Raw genomic sequence first — 24559 nt, 5'->3', positions numbered from 1 at the left:
CTGTGAAGATTTACAAGGAAAAAAGGCAAAACTTTTAATTTCTAGTTCTGAATTCAGACCACATATAAATAAACGTTATCCGGTAGATGTATCACCTCCAATCGTAATAAAACTAATTCTAGTTTTTTTGGCGTAACTTAAAAAAAAAAAGTAATCTAACATGGTACAACATTTTACATGGTACTGAATAGACTGTTTTCATCTTTACTTCCTGAGTGTATTTATTCATACCTGACTATATCACAACTGTTGGGATATAGAAAAGAAACATACAGGCTCACTTTAAAGAGGACAGCTTTTTATGAGCTCAACGTGAATGCCCATAAAGCTAAAGACATTTATAGAGCTGCAGACATTCAGAGCACAGTTATTACAAACAGTGTTTGATCATATCTCCCTCATCATTCTGAACTCAGGGGATATTTTTGAAGTTATATTTGGACATCTCTACTAAGGCGCATGTGGTTTGACCCTGCAGACTTAGACATTTTGCAGCTAATTTTAGGTTAAATACTATAATAACTGACTAAGCAAACTCTGAAGTCTTGTTTTAGGGTTATAATACCCAGCCAGAGGTGTTGCTTAAGGTTGAGGATTCTGTGGTTAATGAAGGCATATTTACTTTGCTAGTGTAACTATGTCTTTTCTGTCTTTGATGTGATATCCATGGACACACAAAACCAATTAAGTTGTTTGCTTTCTGTGTTTTCCTGGGCTTTCTATCATGTGGATTTTAGAGTTTTAAGGTTGTTGTTTTTTTTTTTTTTATCTTGCCTTGATAAAAATAAAACAGTTGACTTCCAAAGTTATTCATTATTGGTTTGTGGATATTGAGGAAGCATTTTTTTTTCTCCAAATCCAAATGCGGTTACCAGGTAGGCACTGAACCAGGTATTGAATTGCATGGCATGGATAAGACTCCAATTGAGGCTAAAGATACTTTTAAGCAAGGTTTGTCTGAGGTGAAGAGATACAAGAAAGTAACGGGAAAGCACCACCCATACAAGAGGCAATTCATAATGCTTAAAGGAATCCAAAGAAAGATAGATAAAAAATAGGCCACAAAAGAAAGCATAAAAACTTAAAAACACTGAAAAATAATCACAGAAAATAAAGAAATGTGATATTTATAAAAAAAATTGAGACATGATAGAAATTGACTTGACTGCTTCAAGCTAAATTTTGCCTCCCCTTCCCTTCTCATGTAACGTGTAGGTGTCTCTGATGACCTAAGGATTTTACATGGCTTAAATCTCACTGATGTCACAGGGTCATCAAGCTGCTCTTATAGCCTTTATCTTTAACATGCTTGTTTAATATTTTCTTTCTAATCCCTGCGACAACTCTTTCCTTCGCTTCCACTGGTCCATGTTGAGTGTGGCACACACCATTCATACAGTAAACAGCACAGTAACTACCTGTAGCCCTATATATAGGCCTACAGAATGATTGCAGGATTGCAAATATCCCTTTGGTCACATTATTTAAATTTTTTCTGAGGCTTTCCTTATTTTTGTCCAGGTCTGTTTCCTGTGAATATTTTGTTTTATCATTTAGTTGAAGCATAGTTAAAAAAGCAATGTCTACATGTTATTGGTTAGTTTTGTAGAATTTTAACTTATTATTGCTTTCGTTAACTTCAAGTTATTTCTGTAATCATTTCAGGTTTTGCTTTCATTTAACGGGTGTACTAATGATTTTGTCCACGTGTGTATGTGTTATGCTCCCTCCTTGTCTTTAGCCCCAAAGATCCTTATTGAAATCTAATTTCTATCCATCCATCCATCCATCCATCCATCCATCCATCCATCCATCCATCCATCCATCCATCCATCCATCCATCCATTTTCTGTCACGCTTCTCCCTGCTGGGGTGGCGAGGGGTGCTAGTAGTGCCTAACTCCAGCTGTCAATGGGCAAGAGACTGGATACACCCTGGACAGGGTGCCAGTTTATAGCAACACAGAGACAAACAGGACAAACGAACATTCTCACACACACACTCACACCCAACGAGAATATAGAGAAGCTTTTTGACCTAACAGTCATGTATTTGGAGTGTGGAAAAAAATAATTAATTTCAGTTTATTTATATGGTGCCAGTTCACAACACATGTCTTCTCATGGCACTGTACAGAGACCATTTAATGAAATCATACAGTCAGATTGGTTCAAAGTTTTCTATCTAAAGAAAACCAGCTGATTGTATCGACTAATTGACTCGCAGGCAATCCCTCACACCAAGCATGCTTGAAGCGACAGTGGGTGGAAAAAAACTTTTAATAGGAAGAAACCTCCTGCAGAACCAGACTCATTGTACAATACCAAAAGGTATTCTGGACAAACTGATTGGGTAGCTGTAGTTGACTATGTTCAATTGGTGACAAAGAGGTGCAAGGGTTTATGTCATTAGTATACATTTTGTAGGATATATCATATTAGGATCATATACATATTAAATTAAAGTGGCCCAAGAAAGGAGCCTAGAGGTACTCCCATGTGATCTTAGTTGGATCGAATTTTTAGTTCAATCTGAAAAACTCACAGGGAAAAGAAAATTAGAAGAGTTTTATTGATACAATTACTTAAGTCTTTGGCACTCAGACCTCGGCAGGAAACATTAGCACAGAATTTGCTTTGATATGCATAAGCAGGAGTAAATAATAGGGATGTTTCTCCCCAGGCCTGAAACTGGTGGTGGAGTGGAGAGGATGAAGTTGATCAGTCCATGATTGCTGGCTGGCGAGACAGTGTGCTTGATCTATGTGAGCTGATACTAGTGCATCACTCTGGGACCTGGAAGATGGAAGTCCAGCCTGGATAATACAGGTTGCATAAACCTGTCCATGATGAGCAAGCATGAAGCGACATTGGAGAGGAAAAACTCCCCTTTGGGAAGAATTCTCTGGCAGAACCAAGCTCAACATGGTGGTCTTCTGCCAGACCGGTTAAGATGAGATAGGGAACGCAGTAAGAGTCCGGGAGGAATGACACTCTGATGAAGCTTTAGCTACGATGGTGGAGGAGGGGCTGGAGGTGGGTTTAACCGGGGCCATCCGAGTAGAAGTCCGACACAGGGCTACCGCCGCCTACTCTCTGGGCAGGTGAAATGGATTAGAGTCCTTTTAAGATGAACTATGGTAGCTGATTGGTCCGTGACAGAGGTGAGTAGTAATTGTTTCTTTAGTTGAATTTCCGCCTAGGCTCCATTTAGCTAACAACATAACTGGTCCATCAAATGAGATCATATTTAATTTAGCCCAGTACCAGTCAATTTCGCTGAGAGTTCTGGTATGAAAATGTAATTTTAGGATCCGTATTGAATGTAGCCATGAGATCTTGGTTTACAGCACCTAATAAAACTAGATTACAACCAGCAACTTGAGCAAGATCAGTCCTGTTGGTTTGGTTTAAGAATATGTAGAAAACAGCAAATCTACTCTTGTGTATATCAAAGCCTATATTTGTAGTTCCCCTTATTGCTTTGGAAGTCTTATGGAAAAGTCTAGCGATTCTCTAAATGTTACTTGACAAATATATACCGGTAATAAGCGTTCTTTCTTTACGTTTCCCTTTCCCTCATCCCTTAGTTGATCTGTCATGTTTTTTCAAAATAATTTAAATAATTAAAGGAATGTTTTAATTGTATTAAAAGTCTGGAAACCAATCCAAGATTTAAAAATTAAATATTTAGGGACAAGGATATTTTAAATATAATTACAAGTATGCTTCATAAGAACTGCTAGTTGTAAACAAAGAGAGCCAAACCAGTTTGTGCAAATCATTAGAAAATTAAAAAGCTGCCAAATGACACTGCAGAACATTTTAAAAAGAAAATGATCAATTTATTGGAGGTAGAGCAAATAGATTTTTTAATGGCTGTCCTTAAGAGAAGCATGTTTTTGTCTTAATAAACCTTGTTCTTTTTATCACTCAGTTTATATTATTTCCACCATTGCTCTTCTCATAATTAAGAGGACTGCTTCCTCTGACTTATAAATGCCCCTAAATTAGTTTCCCTGAGAGTTCTAAATTACTATTGAGCTCTTTCAAATTTTCCCCAACTTTGGCAGTGAATCAGTGTTCAAGGCTAAAAAGTAATAAACCCAAGCTAAGTAATAAAATTAAATAAAAAAACAAATCCCAAATACTCTTTCATTTGCTTCCAGCGTGAAGAAGAATTTCCATCAGGAGCACACAAAACATCATAAAATGCAATTTCATTTAGCTGTGAGTCAGACAGTTTTTATGAAGAAAAGAACCGTTTACTGAACTTCATCTGTGAACCAACAAAACATCGTCCTGACCTCCACTTAAATTAATCAAAAAACATTGCATTCTGTTTTTTCATTGCCACCATCAGCGCTTATTCTGGCAGCTGACATTAACTGCGGGGGTAACGTAATCAAAAGTGCCGATGTTAATCTATGTGATAAAGCAAAGGGGAAAAATGTGAGCTGGTAGAGTACACATTCTTTTATTTATAATGTAGATCTATTAGTGAATACTCTTACAGTACCTTCTGAAACCATACATCGAACTTTTCTTACATTTTGTCTCATTACAATCTCAAACCTTTGAATGTTTTAAGTGTTTTTTAGTGACAGACGAACATAACATACTGCATTACTCTAAAGTAAACATAAAACAGTCTCATTTTTTTTAAACTAAAAGTGTGGTGTATATTTGTTTTAGCCTCATGGAGCCAATAGTTTGCACAACCCCTTCTTGAGGCTGATAAACCACGTTTATTAAAGATTTGTCTCTGTCACTTTGTACACCTAAAAGCTTCATATTGTTGCTCAATTTGCTTTGAAAAGTAGCTCAGTTAGAAAAGATAGGAAGCATCTATATGACCACAAATCTTCACAGTCTTACCATAGCTTCAGTTTGATCCCTGTTACTGTGGAAAGTAAATGTATGCTGCAGTCTTAGGAATTTTGCAGACAAACGGTTTCTTTCTATGTATTTCTTCTATATCTGATGTATATCTTTCCTGTTAAAAAAAAACAAAAAATAACAAAAGCAAGCTCCAATCTAAGCACGTGGGTCCTACAAGTGTTCATAACATGATAGCTGCTTCACATGACGATGCAAAAAAAGTTTGTGTTTAGACTCACATTAGCAGTTGTGGCAACCTGTAAACAAGAGTTATCTGGGATTTTATTTTAACAGTACAACAATTTTGACAGTTTTCCAGAAAGCCCTAAATCTAAGCACACACATGTCTGCAATATAAGGTGTGGATCTCTGCAGCTCTTCCAGAGGTACCACAGGTACCCGACCTGTAAGTGTAGATAAAAAGCTTTGTCTGTTAGTTTATAGTTGCCATAGTCTTTCTTTTACTACTTCATTTTTTCCCCACATGCTTTGATTCTGCTTTATTTTCCTATATTTTAATCATGTAAAGCACTTTGCATTGTCTTTATACTGAATTGTGCTATACAAATACATTTGCCTTGCCTTGCCTGAACTCTGCTTCAAACTTCTCCAACCTTTCCTTGCCCTGCTTGCTGATTTCATTGATCAACATGATGCTTTTTATTCACCGGTGCCCTTAAGACAGTGGTTCTCAAACTTTTTCTGTCATTCCCCACTTTGGACAAGAGGGAATTTTCAAGCCCCGCCTGTCCCCATCGCCCCAACACTATACTAATGAAATATGCAACAATCTTAAAATGTTCCAATTTTATTGAAGTAACAAGTAGTATCTAAATACAAACTATCTACATCAAATAACAGCAAGCTCAAAAATAAAGAAAATAAAAATGCAGCTGTGTCAAAATTTGTATCAAGCTCAAAGATAGAAAAAATTAAAGTGCCACTCTGCAATCTGTTAATAAAAGAAAAGAAGTGAAATCCATCTGGCAATACAGGTCTATTTATCCCTGCATTAGTGGCTGCAGTGAGCCTGTTTTGCATTGCACAGTTTCTCAAAACGGGGTTGCAGGCTTGATACTGCCACTCTCAAGTCATGCTCAATGTTCAGCTGAGATCTGTATTTTGTTTTCAGTGAAGCAACAGTTGAAAAGCCCATCTCACAGAGATATGATGTGGCAAAGGGAAGAAGAATGCACACAGCTCTCTGCCCGATGAGTGGATACTCCCTCTCCACTCCAAACCAGAATTCACTATGAGTCTGAGCATTAAACCTGAGCCTCAGGGTGGAGTCAGACGTCATTTCAATAAACTGTTCTATTTATTTAAGATAAAATATTTCAAATTCAGTTATTTATGATCAACCTGCGCCGTCAATCCCGGCGCACGTGCGCTTTATTTGCAGTCTGGACGCTGAGGGTAAACATGCTGTGTCTCTGCAGCGCTGAGAGGGACTCCTGTGATAGCGGGGGAGAACGGGGTGGGGACGGAGGAGGCGCCCCACGGCAGCACCTGCCACTGGAGGACAAGAAAAGGAACGATACGTGCTTTCACGTAAGAGTCTCCAAAAGTCGCTAATTTGTCGCTAGTCGCTTTTTTGATAAAGAGTCGCTGGAGGGGTCTGACATATAGCGACAAAGTCGCTGAGTTGGCAACACTGGGGCGCGAAAGTTTATTCCGTTACAAATAATATGCCGACGTCACGTCAATCATTATTTTGGCACTTCAGTTCCAGGTGAAATTTTTCTCATATCTAATGTTTTTTTAATTAGACTGCATGTAGGCTATTAATGATTACTTTGTGGGTTTGATTGGTCTAAAAAGCGGCAACATACAGCTATAAGGACAGTTTGCTCTCACACGTTCTACATTTATAGTCACACACACACACACACACACACACACACACACCGGAACTTGGCGCGCCCCACCTGTCACGTCTCAATTCCCCACCAGTGGGTCGCGCCACACACTTTGAGAACCACGGCTTTAAGGAAACCTCTGAGGCCACATAAAACAGCTGCACTCATACTAACTAATACACTGACTTCTAAAGATTATTTGTAACACCATTTTATCTATGGGTCTCAGACAAAAGGAGTTGAATGCAAACATATATCAGTCCTGTTTTGTGATGGTGTGTTGCATAAATTCCTAACAATATATGCAGTGTGACAAAGAGAAGTCAGGGATATCAATACTTTTGCTAAGCACCTGGTCTGTGATCATGATTATTTATAAAGGCAAAAAACATAACATTTATAAAAAAAATAAGTGTGTCCAAAGAATATTTTGATATTCAATGTGCCTTAAAGCTAGGGTGACCATATTTTCATTTGGGAAAACCAGGACACCTTGGAGCGGCGGGGGGTGGGGGGGGGTTGATTGAAAGAACAAATGTCTCATCATCGGGATTTGCTCCGTGATCAGAGGAAATGTTACTTGGCGCAGAACAGTGGTGAAAATTGGAAGTTCCGTTTAATATAATACAACTCTCTTAATAGTTCCGTCTGAAATGAATGAAAATAGTTGTTTTAATGGTTATTGAGTCAGATATGAGGCGGTAATGTTTGATTTATCTAAAGGTTTTTATCTGTTATTGTGTAAATGAGTTTGGCTGTAATTTAAGGACAGATTCTAATAGATCTGCAGAGTGGGGACTATAAATCTGATAGGAGTTTAATTTTTTTATTGTTGTTTTGCACAATATGCTTAACTAAGTATTTTTTGTTGTTGAATATTAGAGATTTTGTAGATATATTTTTATGATTTACTTATGTATTTCTAACCCTTTTATAGTATAGAAAATCCCTTTATTGTCCCACAATGGGCAAATTTGCTGTTGTTCAATAAAAGTACGTTTTAAGATCATTTGAGGCGAGAACCTTATACTTTTAAGCATCACCATATGGCCCATTCACAGATTTAATGCGTAATTTAAAAGAAAATGTGACGAACTTGAGAGGACCGCGGCACCAGCGGAGCTCCGAAGCTGACGGCAGCCAGGTCTAACCACAGCCTATCTGCAGCGGCCCTCTCTCGGCATAGCCGTGTGTGAAGCGTGTTGGTTAGCATTTTACTACATCGGTCGAATCTACAGGAGGAGAGTCTGATGTCGAGTCTGAAGTCATTAGAACTTGAGTAGGGACTTTGCCAAACTTTGCCAAATACAACAAAAAATCGCCATCATAGCCTGGCTATAGACCTGGCTGCCGTCAGCTTCGGAGCTCCGCTGGTTGCCGCGGTCCTCTCAAGTTCGTCACATTTTCTTTTAAATTACGCATTAAATCTGTGAATGGGCCATATGGTGATGCTTAAAAGTATAAGGTTCTCGCCTCAAATGATCTTAAAACGTACTTTTATTGAACAACAGCAACAGAAAAGAGAACATTTAACTTAGTACTCTGAGCTCTGTGAGTTAAGAAGATGGGCCGCCAAGCCAACCAATGAGCAGAAGTTGACTCTCTAGGACACACCCCCTCCTCATTTGCATAATGAGGTAGAAATGCATAGAGAAATGTAAAAAGGGCATAGAGAAATGTAAAAAGGGCAGAGAGAAATAAACAGCGGCGAAGAAATAACTAAGGTAAAAAAATACAAAGGAAGAATAAAACAGACAAAAATATTATAACATGCACATAAATAAATACTTAAAAATATAAGTAATTAAAAAATAAAGTTGAAGATTATAAAGGACAGAAAAATAAATAAGGTAAATATTACAAAGGCAAATAAATAAAGAAGCTAATTAAGAGTTATATACATTTATGTCTCACTTTTTTGTTGGCAATTATTTGTATGCTTATACATTTATTGAGCATTTATTTATTTCTGTATTTATTTTTAAATATGGCAGAGTTGGTCCTTCATACTGCTCTGGCCAGGTTATTACAACCAAAACTATAAAGCAACCAATTCCATCTTTTACATAAACAGAGTTTGTTTTTATCACCTCAGAGGGCTGCAGGAGGAAAAGATGAATCATGAAGCACATGATCTCATGTGTGTTTTCATGGTTTGGGCTGGACAGGATCAGCTTGTTGGTTGGAAATATTGTACCATGCATGTACCAAATAACGCCCCCACAGCCATGGTGCTGTGACAGGAGGCAGGTCTTTGGGCAGGAGTGATGAAGGATCACTGGCGCTTCACACAATAGAGCTACTATAAGAAAATAAATGACCCTCTGTGAGAGAACTAATCTGTCAACTTGTTTTTTACACTTGTGGTGTAAAGTGACTTTGCAATGCATGCTTCTTAAGGCCAAGATTTGTGAGGTAAATAAAATAATAAATATTCTAAAAACTCTTTCCACCCTAAATATGACATTAATCCTTTCACCATTTACCTAAAAAGAAGAGATTTTCAAAGAAAATTTAGAACATTCTACCTATTAGTCTGCAGCATTTGGTTGGCATTAGTTTTCTTCTAAATATCACAAAATGAAAATCTCCTGTACACTCCGTATGTCCCAGACTTTAAGTGTTATAGAACGTTAAATAGGAAAATGAATCTAATGTTTCTTTTCTATATCACAGAGAATCAAAGCAAAATTAGCCTACTGTGGAATAGGATGGCGTGCTGGGGAGGTAATTCAGTCATTTGAATTAACTGCTTTGGAATAGACAAGTCCAGAAGTTATTTTGATCTGGTCATGAAGAAGAATATCAACTAGATATGTTTTAAAACTCTGCTGGACATGAAAAACTTTATAACATTGCTTTTAAGATTGCATTTTGACCGCTCAATGTTGAAAAAAAAATGGGACAAAGCACTGAATGTTGGAAAAGCTGTAAATCATATCTCAGTCTTATGTTTACATTTGATCATGCTGTTTACATTTTATCACTCCTGCACTTTAAGAAATGGAAATGTCTTGAGAGCTGTACTGAACGAAATTTAGTTTTGTATACACTGGCAATAAAGTTTGTCTACGTCTAAGACTAAATCATGACAGAGAAAAGGCAAATGTTACCAAATGTAGGAAGGTGTAGAATGCTGACTGACTCCAAGAAGACAGAATGGTGACATTAAGTAAAAAAGTACTTTGACATACTTTTACTCTAAAGTGTAACTACTGTAGCCCCATTTAAAAACACGACACCACTCCCTTTATTGTTTTATTTTTTTTTAATGGGTCCAAAATGTTCAATGCTAAGATTCCCTGGGGATTTAGGGAGTGGCCAGGAGGAGAAAAAGTGGCAGCCTGTGTAGCCTAGCTTAGCTTAACCATGTTAAAGCAGTGTGCAGTGGGAATATAATTACACCACAGACAGATATTTTGGGATGGAAGTTGTTTTATCCCCCTAAACACCACCGGTTGAGGGAGTCTTTGTGGAGCCCAGTAGACTGCACCCTTATTAGTTTCAGCCATTTGCTTCATCTCATTGCCTCAACAACACCCAAATCAGTACTGCCAATGCAGTGGAGGACAGGATAACTCTGTAAGGAGGAATGTTTCTGGATCAGTTGTATTTATACTTGAACACGGGGCTTTAATGATGAAAGCCGGTATTTTATGTGCACTTTGAACCAACAGAAAAAATGAACACCGAAAACCTTCATTCACTCACACAGAGCAGCAAAAAGACTTCTTTGAGTCAAATAGCAGAACTAACTTGTGAAAATGTAAAAGATAAAAAAAAAAATATGCAATAATCCATAGAAGCATTTTAAACTATTAAAGGTATTTTGGAGGATTTTCCCAAATTTTTTTTAAAAGACCTGCCCTTGTGCATGCTGTGTTTAAAAGTTGCTGTTCTCATGGTTCATACTAGTTTACTGTGTCCGAACAACGGCCCTAACTCCTAAATCCCTCAATCACTACATAGAGAGGGCACTATATAGTGGACTTTATAGAGAACTCAGTTAACTTAGTGTACTGTTTGGACATATGATCACTGCTTTTTGCTCCCTGCTGGTCACATAACTCCTTCTAAACTGCATGGGACCTGCGCCATCTATGTTATAAGTTGTCGCTGTTGGGTAGCAACAGCCTATGGTGACAGCGGGCCGTTGTGACAGAAAATCCCATAGCGGAGAGCTCTGTGTGCAAAGCACCAGGGGATATATCTGCCCCTTCGAAGGCCTTTCTTTTCTTCATATAGACACAGAGCTGGGGTGATAAAGGTGAGCTTCAGTGATTGTCTGAAACCATAGCTCACAACACATACATCTGAAAGTGTGCATGCACAGAAAAAGATAGCTAACTGGGACGAGTACGTAGGACCACAATACATAAACATATCACCAGAATGATTGTAAATTAGGAGGACCACTTATTTAGATGATCTACCATGAAATAGGAGATCGTCCTCTATACCTTAATCCACATAAAAGAGTTGATTTAGGGCTAAGTAACACTTCAGGGTGTGACTACTTACAACGTGCAACTAACAGTAGCTACATTGTGTAAAAGGTAAAATATACATTTTTAAATTTTTTATCTTGGTCTTATGCAACATTTAGCTCTTTATAAAGAGACATTAGACCTACTTAACACCTTTTATTATGAGGTTTTTGGTTGGATTTTGAAGGGGGTTTGAAGGGATAGGATGCTGGTGCATAACTCAAAAGTTGACACTCCATAGGATCCCCACATTATCACAACTTCAATAATTAATATGTTTCATGTTGGTAAAGGTAAACCCTGAGAATATGTGGTTTACATTTGTTGCAGAGACAGCTGCTTCTTCCAGGACCCGAAAATGGGCTCTAAAATGTGCCACTCAAAAAGGAAGTGATCACTGGCTGTATATTTTGACTGTAAATGAGGCGGTTTAAAAAGAGGAGTGCGTATTAATAAACTTGATCAAAGATGTATTTTCTCATTTGGTAGGGCTTTTAATGGGTAAAGATTAGAATAAATATATTCCATATTGTCTGTTTTTGCATGGCTAATTTCTCAAACCGGAGAATTTTTTTACCAAGGTAAAGTTGCAGTTTCCCCATCTTACTAGTATTCACAGGAAACAGAAGTTACCACAGGGCAACGTCTGACTTTAAGGTGCTGTGCAAGTCAGGGGAAAAGGCATATGCAGCTTTTCTTGCATACCAACTACAGAAACATTTCGTGCATGCACATTTTTATATATGACTGAAACTTCGTTCAGTCATGTACTGCATGCTAAAATACAAATATGCATTTTGCAACCTTTTTGAACTGTGTCTTAATCACTCACACTGCAACCTCCACCTCTTAACTTCCTGTCGTGTTAAGAGAGCAAGTTAAAAAAACCACAAACAGAAGTCACGTGACTTTTGACTGAACAGGTCCGCTACTATATGTGTCGAGTTCATGCAGCTCGAATCCTCTTTTTTAGATCAGTCGATTGTTGGTTTGTGTCTGTTTTATGTCACAATGTCTCTCAAGAAACTCTTACTGTAAAAAGACGAACAGGAACCAAAGAAAAAGAGGAAGAGGAAGAAGAGGAGGAAAATGGATCAAGAGATGGAAACTACTGATGAGGACTGCAGTGTAGCCACAGAAGCAAATGGTGGTGAGTTCTCAGCAGTTTTTGTTGCAGAACATTTACATTAAGTTCTGACATAGCTGCGAGCTTACAGGGTTAAGGTGGTTAACTTTCAACACTGAAATTATTTTGATGATGTAGTTGTTGGTTTAATGATGAAAATTTTAATTTAAAATGTGGTTTTCATGCTAATCTAGAGGATAGATGTCTGACTTATGCAACACTTCTTTGTTCTGTCACTCAGCTTTTCCGCTACGGTGCACTGAGGAAGTACTTCTCCCTTTCTTCACAGATGAGAGTCTGCAGGTTGCCATGAACGTACGACACCCTCCTGCCTCCCCTGGTTACCCACCTGCCCTCCCAGAACTCCGACTGGTCCTGCTGGGAAGAAAGGGAGCCGGCAAGAGCGCTGCAGGCAACACCTTGCTGGGAGGTGTGGTTGGGTTTGAGAGCGGGAAGCCCACAGAGGAGTGCGTGAAAAGGCGAGCAGATGTTGTTAGACGGAAAGTCACAGTGGTGGACACACCTGGGTGGGAGTGGTATTACCCACTCAACAGGACCCCCAACTGGGTGAGGAGGGAAACTCTAAGAAGTGTTACCCTTTGCCCACCTGGACCTCATGCCGTGCTCCTGGTAGTCCGCTCCTGTGCATCCATCACAGACAGCTACATCCAGGAGATAGAGGAGCACCTGGAGCCACTAGGAAAGGATGTATGGGAACACACCTTGGTGCTTTTCACCCGGGGAGATGAACTCGGCCTGTCAACCATGGAGCAGCGGATCCAGACTAGTGGTTCTGGACACCAGAGACTGCTCCAGAAGTGTGGCAACAGATACCACATTGTAAACAACTATAACAAAGGAGACGACACACAAGTAAAGGAACTGATAAGGAAGCTGGAGGTGATGGTGGACAGAAAGAAGGGTGGGAAGAGTCACCTGGAGCTGGATAATAGTGTTCTGCTGGGACTGGAGGCTGATGGAAAGAGGAGGGCAAGGGAAAGAAGGAAGAAGCAGAGGCAGATGGAGGCACAGATGCAGAGAGGGACCATCAAAGCTGCTCTCATGAGTGAGTTCTTCAGCTTGTTTGATGATTTAACTTCACAAGAGACTTCAAGTGCATAAAAATATTCAGTTACATTATGAACTCAAGCAAAAACACATGTATGGCCTCCAAATTTGAATACCCATGCATTCAGCTTTTTATTATCAAGTTAAATGAGTTGCACATCAGTGACAGAGTAAACCTTTTAAAGCACTCTTCTTTTAAATCTGAATACAGACAGCACTAATTCTTTTCCATACTGTTTGAAGGTTGGAGCAAATATTGGTGACCTTTGACCATTACTCTTTGTACAACCTCTCTAGATAACCATTTTCCTGGGTCATCTCTTGTGCTCTCATTTCTGTTGCTCATACCAGAAGGTTTCTACAGGATCTAGAGCTGTACACTAAGATGGTGAGGGAAGGAGGTAAAATGTCGGTTTGGTGAACCATTTTTGTTTTGATTTAACTACATTTTTTTTTTCATCGTTATCAAGTCAAGAGGCCTTCAAAAAGGCCTACAATATTATTATATTATTGTTATACACAGCACAACATCAGAGGACTGTTGGTCACCAATTGGTTAGGGAGGGATGTCACTAGACACAGCTTATTTTAAAAACATATCTTTGATTGTAGGGTAATTTTACACTGGGCTTACATAATATATAAGCTCTATAACAGCAAGTCAGCAGTAGGTAGCATTAGCATATCTTCATATGTTGTAGCTTGAATCCTTCCTTTTGATAATGTATTCTTCATTCTCTGTCCTGTACATATTTTACCTGCTTCTAGCTGTCCAAATGTTGTATTGGCACTGTTATTTTACTCTGAGTCTGACAACAGCTATAAAAAGAGCAGGCTGTTGCTGTGGTCTGCAAAACCATATTACAACAGAGTCGGACTGTGTAGCAGCATTATTATTAAAGATCCTGCCCCTATTGAGATACTGCCCCTTTGTACAGGAAAATGAATCAATCCAAAGTGAACCAATGCAACCTGTCTTGACCTGAATTGATAAATTACCAACAGCTACAAGCAAATCAATTATAACACTGAGCCAGGTTATATATGGGAATGCCCTCTATTGTGTAAAATTGACATTGTACAGTTCTGGAATCTGGAGGAACTATACTAGAGTGGCAGCATCATGTCACCACTCTGTTTTGTACAGTATGGTATTCAAGAGGAGAAAATGTCCTACAAATGCTTAAATGAGCTACAAATGCATAATGAAGTGCAAGCACAAAAATGAGCAATTGCAGAAAATAGAATGAGGTAAATGTGCTGCAAAACCACACGTTAAGATCTAAATAAGATGCTCAGAAAGTGAGCAACAAATTAGTAATTGCCTCCTAAACCTAACAAATAGTTGGGGAGTTCTAGGTTGCAAGAACTGCAAACAAGCGTTTTTTTACTTTCAGTGCACATTTATAGAACTGAACTTGTAATTGAGCCAAATTAGAGGGTTTTTGAGCATGTACTGTCTTTTCCAGCTCATGCTACAGGATTTCAACAGAATTCCAGTCAGAACTTTGACTAGGCCACTCCAAAGTCTTACGTTTGTCTTCTCCCAGCCATTCAGAGTTGGACATGCTGCTGGGTTTTGGATCATAGTATTTCTGTAGACCCCAAATTAATTTGATCCTAAGGTCATGAGTAGATGGCTAGACATCCTCTAAGGTTTTTTGGTGGACAGCAGAAACTATTATTTAACACAGGAATTCTTCCATATGGAGACAAACAGCCACAGACCATCACACTATCACCACCAAACTGTAATGTTTCTTTTCTAAAATGCATTGTTACTTTTATGCCAGGTGTAATGAGAGACACACTTTCCCAAAAATTTGACTTTTTGTTTAAGACTTAGGGATCACCAAGACATTTTCTAGAAAAGCTGAAACAAATGACAAATTATTTTTGCTCAGCTGTGGTTTTGCTCCTGGAACTTTGGTACAAAGGCCAATTTGGCCCAAACTCTTTGTTATGCTGGAGGCATGAACACTTACACTAAAAGAGGCCAGTGAGACCTTTTGGATGTTGTTTTTGAGGCCATGGTGACCTCTTGGATGAGTCACTGCTGTGTTAATGTTTTTCCATTTGTCCATGGTGGCTGTTGCTGTTTGGAAATGGATTTGTAACCCCTTCATATTAATAGAGCTCCATTAATTAGTTCATTTGTTCCTGGAGTTCTTTGGGTCTCAGTACAATGTTTAGTCTTTGAGGATCTTTTGGTGCAATTTATTTGTCAGACAGGTCCTATTTAAGAAAATTCTGGTTGGAAAACAACTGCGACGACAATTATGGTTGGATGTGGCCAGAGAAAGTGAACTCTTTTATGAGATATGTTTTAGCAGATACTGTTTTTACACTGGGCCTTCAAGGCTTGTTTTTTTTTCTCCCTAATTAATAATTATATATAAAAAAACGTTATTGCAAAGCTACATTTTCCATTTACTTGTGTTGTCTTTGATAGATATTTGCATATATTTATAACACCTAAATTAGCTTGATAAACCAGACTGAGATTAAATGTGTAATTTAGTCTGGCCCCAATTCATGAGACATCAGAAGGTTGTTTATTAGAACAACCCGTTGTCTTTCAAACTGCTGTCTGTGCCTTTTGGCCAACGCTCTGACCAATGAGTGCAACTGACTGTGACGTAGTAAGTGCGACAGAAAGCTGGTGGGGGAGTGTAAACAAACAGCCTGTCGGTATAATGACGAAAATGTCCTTCTTAAAAATTAATGCTCACGTTTCAACAACAAAAAAAAAGTCTAATCCTTCTAAAACTGATTCCCAGATTGAGTCAAAAATCGGCATCACAGCCAGCGGTCCTTCACACACGACTATGCTGAAAGAGGGCCGCTGCAGACGGGCTGCCGTTAGCCCTGGCTGCCGTTAGCATCGGAGGTCCGCTGGTTGCCGCGGTCCTTTCAACTTCGGAAATGGTTTTTTTAAATTACGCATTAACTCGTTAAATGGACCATATCGTGATGCTTTAAAGTATAATATTCTAGCCTCAAATGATCTTAAAACTTACTTTTATTGAACAACAGCAACAGAAAAGAGAACTTTTAACTTTCAATGGAGCGCTCCATTGAAAGCTGCTGCTACGGCTACTGTTCAATAGTTGCTACCATCTTCCTTGTTGTGCATTTTCCAGCATCATGCAGCTTTGTCGTCACGCCCTCAAAACCCCGTCCGCTTTGCATCCAAAATTTCTAAACACATCTCTGCGTTGTGATTGGCCCGCCAGTTTTAGGGCCTGGGGCATTGATTGAGGCTAGACCAATTCGCAGGCAAAATGATTTTGGCCGCTGGCGGGTGAGGCTAATTTACAAGACTACACCTAAATGGGACAAACATGCAAAACAAAAACATGTAGAAATGACAGATCAGCTTGATTGGTTAATAAATTGAAGTATGACATTTTTTTTACCTGTATGGGAATCAAAATTAAATTTTGTACAGTGATTCCGTAAAAATTCAAAAAATATCCAATGGACTTGGTTTTCAAGATTTGAAGACGTTTCGCCACCTCTCCAGGAAGCTTTCTCAATTCAAATGTCTGGATCCGCAGTGAGTTTGAGTCTTATATGGACAAGGCCTTGTATTGCTTGGAAACATGCAAATAGTAACCGATGAATGGGTCGTTTAGTTCTAAACGACCCATTCATCCAAGCAATACAAGGCCTTGTCCATATAAGACTCAAACTGACTGCGGATCCAGACATTTGAATTGAGAAAGCTTCCTGGAGAGGTGGCGAAACGTCTTCAAATCTTGAAAACCAAGTCCATTGGATATTTTTTGAATTTTTACGGAATGACTATGACCTGGATGACTGAGAACCTTCATCAGCATTTTGTACAGTGGATTATCAGTAGAAGTAAAAAAAAAAATATTGAGTCATCAGTTGCTGTGATTCCAGTAATTGTGAATTTTAAGCAAATTTTGAAAAGTTTGAAGGAAAGGAAATGCAAATTTGCAGTATTTCCAATTTTAATTGAAGTAGATTAATCAATTGTAATTTTGTCGTTCATCGTTATCCACATTATGTTATGTTATGATATATGTTATGCTGCTCTGTGGGTGCCACAAAATGGTAGCCCACTGCTCCCCAAGGGGATGAGTCAAATGCAGAGGGTGAATTTGCCCATAGTGGTGCGATAAAGGGGTTTACATTGTAATTTTTGTCAAAAGTTTTTAAGAAAACCACTTCAAGCAAACATGAAAACATTTTTTTCTAATTTTGCTGTTTCCATCAAGCTTTTCTGATAAGATACCATACTTCAAATGGGCATCAGAAAGAGCTGAATGAAATGGCATAGTTATCAATCTAAGCACACAGTGTCTCCATAGTGGATGTAGAACATCTGTGGCCGACAGCTATAGTGCTTTCCAAAGAGGTGGACAACCAAGTAAAATGTAAAAGTAGAAATCAAGAGGTGATAAAATGTCCAGCATCCATTGTTTTTATTGCTCTGTTGTAAAATCACAAAATGAAATCAGTCTGTATCTCTCTTCCTCTCAGGCGATGGACCCCAGGGATCAGAGCTGGATGCACACCAGTCCTTCTCCAAGACTCCTCGACGGCTACCCGAGGTTAGACTAGTTCTCCTGGGCGAGCGTGAGACTGGGAAAAGTTGTGCCGGGAACGCCATACTTGGGAAAACTGGCTTCTTCCAAGCAGGAGCTGTGACGGAGGAGTGTGTACGCCAGCAGGCGGAGGTGGCAAGGACTATGGTGACAGTGGTGGACACCCCGGGCTGGGAGGCAGGAGTGGCCGGTGCCACGCCAGAGCGGGTCAAACGGGAAATCATGTGCAGCGTGGCTCTGTGCCCTCCTGGGCCTCACGCCCTTCTGCTGACTCTGAGGGTGGACACTCTGGTGAGGGCAGGACATGTCAGGGAGCACCTGGAACTTCTTGGAGAAGGAGTCTGGAGACACACAATTCTGCTGTTCACCCACGGCGACCAGCTCCGCGAGGGGGTCGACATTGAGCGGCACATCCAGAGCGGAGGCCGGGACCTACAGGGGCTGCTGGAGAAATGCAGAGGCAGGTACCACGTGATCAGCAGCGGAGATGGAGGAGGACGAGGGAGTGGGGGCTCTGCTAGGGTGGCGGAGCTTCTGGAGAAAGTGGAGAAGATGGCGACAATGAACAGGTGTGAAGCCTTCTCTTGCGTGGTACAGGAAGTTAGGGATCTGAGCCTTCAGAGGAACGAAAAGTTAAACCAGCGGCTGAAGGAGATAGGAGACAAGATGGTTCGTCAGGAGGCAGAGTTAAAGAAGTTGAGGGACAGGGAGGTGAAGAGCATCAGGTGGTTCTTTGATAGAAAGAAGAAGGTGAAGTCACCAGGAAAAGCTGATGTTCAAAGAGAGGAGGAGGACGATGAGGACAGGAGGGTCGGAGAAATAAAAAATGACTTCGGCGACCTGGAGGAGAGGATGAGATGGCTGACAGAGGACAGAGAAAGGGAAGTTCAAGATCTTAGCCTTGAAAATGAGAGAATCCGAATCGCACTAAATCAACGTCAACAGGAGAAAAGGGAAGTGGAGCTGAACCTGGAGCTAAAAGAGAGGGAGATTGAGGATTTGAAGGAAAGGACCGATGAGCAACAGCTGAAACTTCTCGATCTTGAACGCTCCTGTGTTGAATCTGAACATGAGAGGAAGAGGAGGGAGGAGGAAATCAGAATAGAGAAACAAGAATGGAAGAAAAAACTGGAAGACAAAGAGGAAATTGTGGAAATGCTTAAGAATGAGAAAGCAGGGCTGATTGAAAGGTTTGAAGCTTTACAAGTAAAACTGGAGAAGACCGAAACACACTATGATGGTTGTCTAAGAAAAGAAGGAGAGAAAATCAGAGACATGGCAGAGAGGGAGGAAAAACTGAAGCAGGAGATGGAAAATAAAGACAAACTGCTGGAAGAAGTGAGAAAGAAAGCTGCAGAGGAAAAGCAAGTGATACTTGAAAAGTTAAATATGTTGGAAAAAAGTACAGAGAAGCTGAAACAACAACATAAGAAAGAAATGGACGACAAAGAAACAGAGATAAATGACATTAAACGACAGCACCAAGAGCAGATGATCAACAAAATAGCTGAGAGCCAAAAAAACATGGAGGCAATGAAAGTTCAACAAAAACAAGAAGTCTACAAGACTTTAAAAGAAAAAAGTAACGACATTGAGAGACTCAAACAGCTGCATGAGGAAGAACTTAAGAGCATGAAGCAAGATCAAGAAAAACTGATAACAGAGCTCAACAAGCAGTTTGCAAAAGAGAAGAGTGAACTTTTGGATACAAAAAAGAGAGAAATAGCAGCACTGAAACAGGATCATATCACTCAAATTGAAGCAAAATTGCAGGAACATGAAAAAGACAAAAAAATGCATCTACAACAGAAAAAAGAAATGGAACGACATATTCAAGAGAAAGACAAGGAGATGGAGGACTTAAAAGTCAAACACCAAGAAGAGATGGCAACAAAAATAAATGAAATGGTTAAACTCATGGAGGAAACAGAAACTGACTACAAGAAGGAACTCGATAAAATAGTAAAAGAGAAGGAAGAAGAAGTCAAAAAGGTCAAGCAAGAAGATGCAAAAATACTTAGCCAGCTGGAGCAAGAGAGACAAAGCAAAACAGAGGAACTCAAACAACAAATAGATGAAGGAGAGCAGGAAAAACAGAGACTGATCAAAGAGTTAAAGGAAAAGATTGCAGCCCAAACAGAAGAAGCTAGGAGAGAGCAGGAGAGGATGCTACAAGATCTGCAGCAGAGGCAGAAAGAAACTGAGGAAATCAAATGTGAGCTGAACAAGGAAATCAAAAACAGGGCAGCAGATAAAGACAGACACACAGAGGAGGTGTTGCAAAGGAAGAAAGAGATTGAGGAAATGAAAGAGGAATTGAAAGAAACAAAGGGGAAAATGCAACAGAAAGAGGAAAGAGAAAATGAACTTTTGAGGGAAATTGTAGACAGAGAAACAGAGATAGAACGATACAAAAAAGAATTGGAGCAACAGACAAAAGAAGCAAAAGAAAGGGTTAATGAAATGAAGGAAAAGATACAACAAACAGAAGAAAGAGTTAAAGATCTTCTAAATGACACCAAAGCAATGGGGCAAAAGCTAGAAGTAAAAGACAAAGAGATTGAAGAGATGAAATTAACTATTAAAGGAATGAATGTAGAGATTCAAGAAAAGGAAGAGAAAGAAGCCGTTTACTTGGAGTTCAGAAAAGAAACTGAGCAACAGCTGAAGACAAAAGAACAAGAAATCGAACAGATGAAGGAGAAAATAATAGATCTCAAGCAACATTTGCAGCAGGCAAAGGAGCAAAGAGAAAAAGATGTCCTGAGCTACAAAAAGCAAATGCAACAAACTTTAGAAGAAAACGGGAGAGTGACTGAAAAGCTGCAACTGCACATAAGGGACATTGAAGAGATTCTGCAGAGAAAGGAAGATGAGCGAGGGGAAATCATTCTGAACCAAAAGAAAGAGGCCGAACAACGCCTGCAGGACACAGAGAGGAGGATGGAGGAGATGAGGCGAGAGCTTTTGGAAGACATGGAGAACAAACTGAACGAGAAAGAGATGGAGAACGAAAGCATGAAACAACAGGCTGACTCCAGGGAGGCGAGATGGAGGGAGGAGCTGAAGAAGACAGAGGAGAAAGGAGCGAATGAGATCAACAAACTCCTACAGATAATTGAGAAAAAAACAAAAGAAGTAAAGCAAGCAGAACAAGTTCTCACAGAAAAAGAAGGAGTGATTGATCAGCTAAAAGAAGTTTGCAAAAATTACGTTAAGGACATAGAAGAGTTGAGGGAAAGCAATGAAAAGAACACGATTTGCATAGAGGAGATGAAGCAATGCCATGAACAGCAAGAGAAAGATGAAGCAGAAATGAGGGAAAAGCTTGAGAAAAAAGAAGACGAACTCAAACATCTGCTGCAAAAAGACAAAGACAATGAGAAGGAGGTCGTTCAGCTCAGGCTGACTATCGAGCAAACTAAATCAGAGCTGAAAGAGCTCACAGAGAGAATGGAGAAGGAGATGACAAGCATGATTCAAGAGTATGAGAAAGAGCTCAACGTCAAAACTGAGAACACAGAGGCCATTGCTAAGGAGAAAGAGAGTCGCATCAGTCAGTTAGAACACAGCATTCAGGACATCACCGAGAAATACGAAGAGAGCCAGAAGAAAGTAGAAGAGCTGCAAGAGCAAAATGAGAAGATGAGGAAAGAGGCAGAAAATCTCAGCATCAAGTGCGAGGAGATGAGGAGGAAGACTGAGGAACAGGTTAGGGAGCATCTAGCGACATGTGAGGAGAAAGTAAAAAGCATAGAAGCTATTGTTAAGGAGAGAGATTTAGAGGTGAAGATGTTACAAGAAGCCAATGATAAACTTCGAGGGGAGGTAGAACAGATTAAAGCGAGTGAAGGCAGGAGCCAGACACAGATAAATGAGCTGAGGGAGAAAGAAAAAGAGCAGGCAGAGAGGTATAAAGAAGAATGCCTTAAAAGAGAGGAAGTAGCCAAGGAAAGAGAGCAAGCGGTAAGAAGAGAAGAAGAAGAGTTAAGCAAAAGAAGAAATGACCTCAATGCAAAACAGGAAGAACTTGTTGAAATGGAGATAAAGTTGCAAAGCAAAGAATCAGATCTTCAAAAACTCCAAACTAGTCTGGACATAAGAGAAAAGGAAATAGAGGAAGAAAATAATCAAAGGAAAGAGTTGAACTTAAGGCAACAGGTTATCGAGAAGAAGGAAAGGGAGTTGGATGCATTACTTGGAGCCCTGGAAGGCAAGCAGAAAGAGCTGAGCTCTCATGGTCAAGACCTCCAGAAGAAGGTCAGGGGTCTAAAGGATCAAGGGAAAGAGCTGAAGGACAGAGAGTGCTACCTAAAGAACGAGGAGCAGGAGCTACTCAACTGGAAGTCCAAGCTACTGATGCAAAATGAACTTGTCAACTGCACAACACAGGAGCTTGACGAGATGCGCAGAGACTTGGCTTTCCTGAAGGAAGACTTGTGTGCCAGAGAGAAAAAGCTAAAGGAGTCACTCAAAAACATGAACAAATGGGAGAATAGTCTAAGAGAAAGAGAGGAAGAGTTGACCAGGAAGGAGCAAAGGTCTAATGAGAGCACTAATGAAAGTTCTTGCCATATACTGACTGTAAATAACTCACCTTTGATGCACCAAGAGGTAAATAGGGGGAGAGGGAAGGGAAAAGATTTAGAGGTAGAAGCCACCATTAGTTCTGCAGAAGATAATACATGCTACCTCGAAAAACTTTTGGAAACTAAGAAGCCTGAAGGAAACAATAAGAGCAACAATTTCAGGTCCCTACCAAACAACATCGGGTTGGATTTGAAAGTACTGGTTCTTGGCGAGACATGGTCTTCCCGCTCCCCAGCTGGAGTTACTATCTTAGGTGGAAAGGCAACTAAGTTTGATGGATCTGGCTTCAGGCCTTGGATAGGTCAGATAGCTGGAAGGCGCCTGGCAGTTGCAGAACCTCTAGGTCTGAAGTGGCGAGACGGACCCGATCCGACTGACACGGAACAACGGAAGAGCATTATAGACAGCGCCTCCTGGTGCCATCCGGGCGCTCACATCGTCCTCCTGCTCGTGCCCGCCTTTCTGACCTGCACGAGGAAGTACAGGAGGGCGGTGGAGGAACATGTAGGCTTGCTCGGGGAGGACGTCTGGAGGCGCACTTTGGTGCTTTTTACCCGGGGGGAGATTCTGGGAGAGAGCGTGGAACAGCACATTCTGAGAAACGGGGAACTACTGGGGCTCATAGAGAGGTGCGGGGGCAGGTACCATGTGCTGACCAGCAAACACAACAACTCAGTGATCGATGGGCTGTTGCAAAAGATGGAAGAGCTTGCAGATTTTACTTTAGGAATGTGAGAACTGAATAATTATAAAAAAAATGTTTAATGTGTATTTGTAAATATGTTTGACTCAAAACCAAATGAAGTTGGACTTTCCTCATTTTTACCTCTGTATTTAATTTGTAATCCTGCATTTTCTTGCCTCTTTCGGATAAAATAATTCACAAATAAAAACAGTTGAATATATCACTAAAGTCCACCTTAATTGTCAGAATTGTCTTTTTTGCGAAAAGGGGAAAAAGTCACTTCAATAATGTACAAAAAAAATAAACTAAATGCACTTAACTGCTTTATTAAAATCATGCTTCCTGTATGTTTTATAAAGACTCATTTTTCATTTACATTATTTTCTTTAAATATGTTGAAAGCTTGATTCATCAGAGAAACCTCATATGACCTCAACTTTACTGTTCTCACCATCTCCCCTAGATGGAGACCTTGAGTCAGTGTAGAATTTCCTCCCTCCAGTCTAAATGTATCACTGCTGAAAGTCTCAACTGATAAAAAAAAACATGATGGCCAAAGTATAATGAAGCCCCGTCAAACACGTTTCAACTGTGTTTTATGGTTTTCTGTGTAATGGTTACTTTTAAAAGGAAAGAGCACACAAAGCCTGACTAAAGCAGGTCTCTGTGCTTTATCTTGACTTGAGGCATTTCAGGAGAAACCGTCTCGCAATTATAACCCCAGGGAGCCGGGCCCTTGCTGAGAGGACCCCTGCTTTGACAAGTAAATTATGACTCTTGATGAGAGCATCGCGCCTCTTTCAAAATGCAATTTTTGACAGCCGGGAAAATGCGGGGGGATACATACAACAACTTCCATCATCATCTGCCGAGCCACATACAACATCCAAAAAACACTTGTGTGCAATCATCAGCCTAATAATTATGGAGTGTGAGTGCTGGTCTGAATCCAACATGGCAACAGTCCTTTTTTTTTTTCCTACCTATAATCTGTCCATTCACTGTGTGCTGCCTTTAGATGCAAGATGAGAGGCTGTAGTGTCAAGATAGATCTGCTGCTCCTTTGATCATCTCTGCAGGATGGGGCTTCTTCTTTGTCAAAGAATCTGCGGAAAATTAAGGGGAAAAAAGTTCTGAAAATTACAGTTGATGTAGACATAATTTTCACGCACTTAGCATAATGTTTCCATGCCCCAGCCAGAAAATCAGTCTTAGATGCATCGTCATGTAAATGATTTAAGATATTACAGAATTTACATGCTAAAAGATAGGAGTGTACAGACTAGA

General features: G+C 39.9%; 1 protein-coding gene across 4 annotated transcripts; it reads left to right on the top strand.

Annotated features, from left to right (window-relative positions):
- Positions 1-2962: 2962 nt before the first annotated feature.
- Positions 2963-23505, top strand: si:dkey-185m8.2 (trichohyalin). Of its 4 annotated transcripts, none has more exons than XM_038270343.1 (4): positions 2963-3163; positions 12269-12376; positions 12642-13418; positions 17933-23505. In XM_038270343.1, exons 2-4 carry the CDS (start codon positions 12316-12318, stop codon positions 23320-23322), a joined length of 6228 nt encoding a protein of 2075 aa, XP_038126271.1. In that variant the 5' UTR covers positions 2963-3163; positions 12269-12315; the 3' UTR covers positions 23323-23505. The 4 variants fall into 4 exon arrangements, with proteins under 4 accessions (XP_038126271.1, XP_038126268.1, XP_038126269.1 ...); XM_038270340.1 differs by having other exon boundaries at positions 3146-3163; positions 12594-13418; XM_038270341.1 differs by lacking the exon at positions 2963-3163 and having other exon boundaries at positions 12133-12376.
- Positions 23506-24559: the final 1054 nt, after the last annotated feature.

This window comes from Cyprinodon tularosa, unplaced genomic scaffold (assembly GCF_016077235.1).
Source record: "Cyprinodon tularosa strain WSP-4 unplaced genomic scaffold, ASM1607723v1 ctg76, whole genome shotgun sequence".
In the NCBI taxonomy this organism is placed as follows: domain Eukaryota; kingdom Metazoa; phylum Chordata; class Actinopteri; order Cyprinodontiformes; family Cyprinodontidae; genus Cyprinodon; species Cyprinodon tularosa.
Note: the sequence above shows the minus strand (reverse complement) of the source record. Positions and strands in the feature narration are given on the sequence as shown.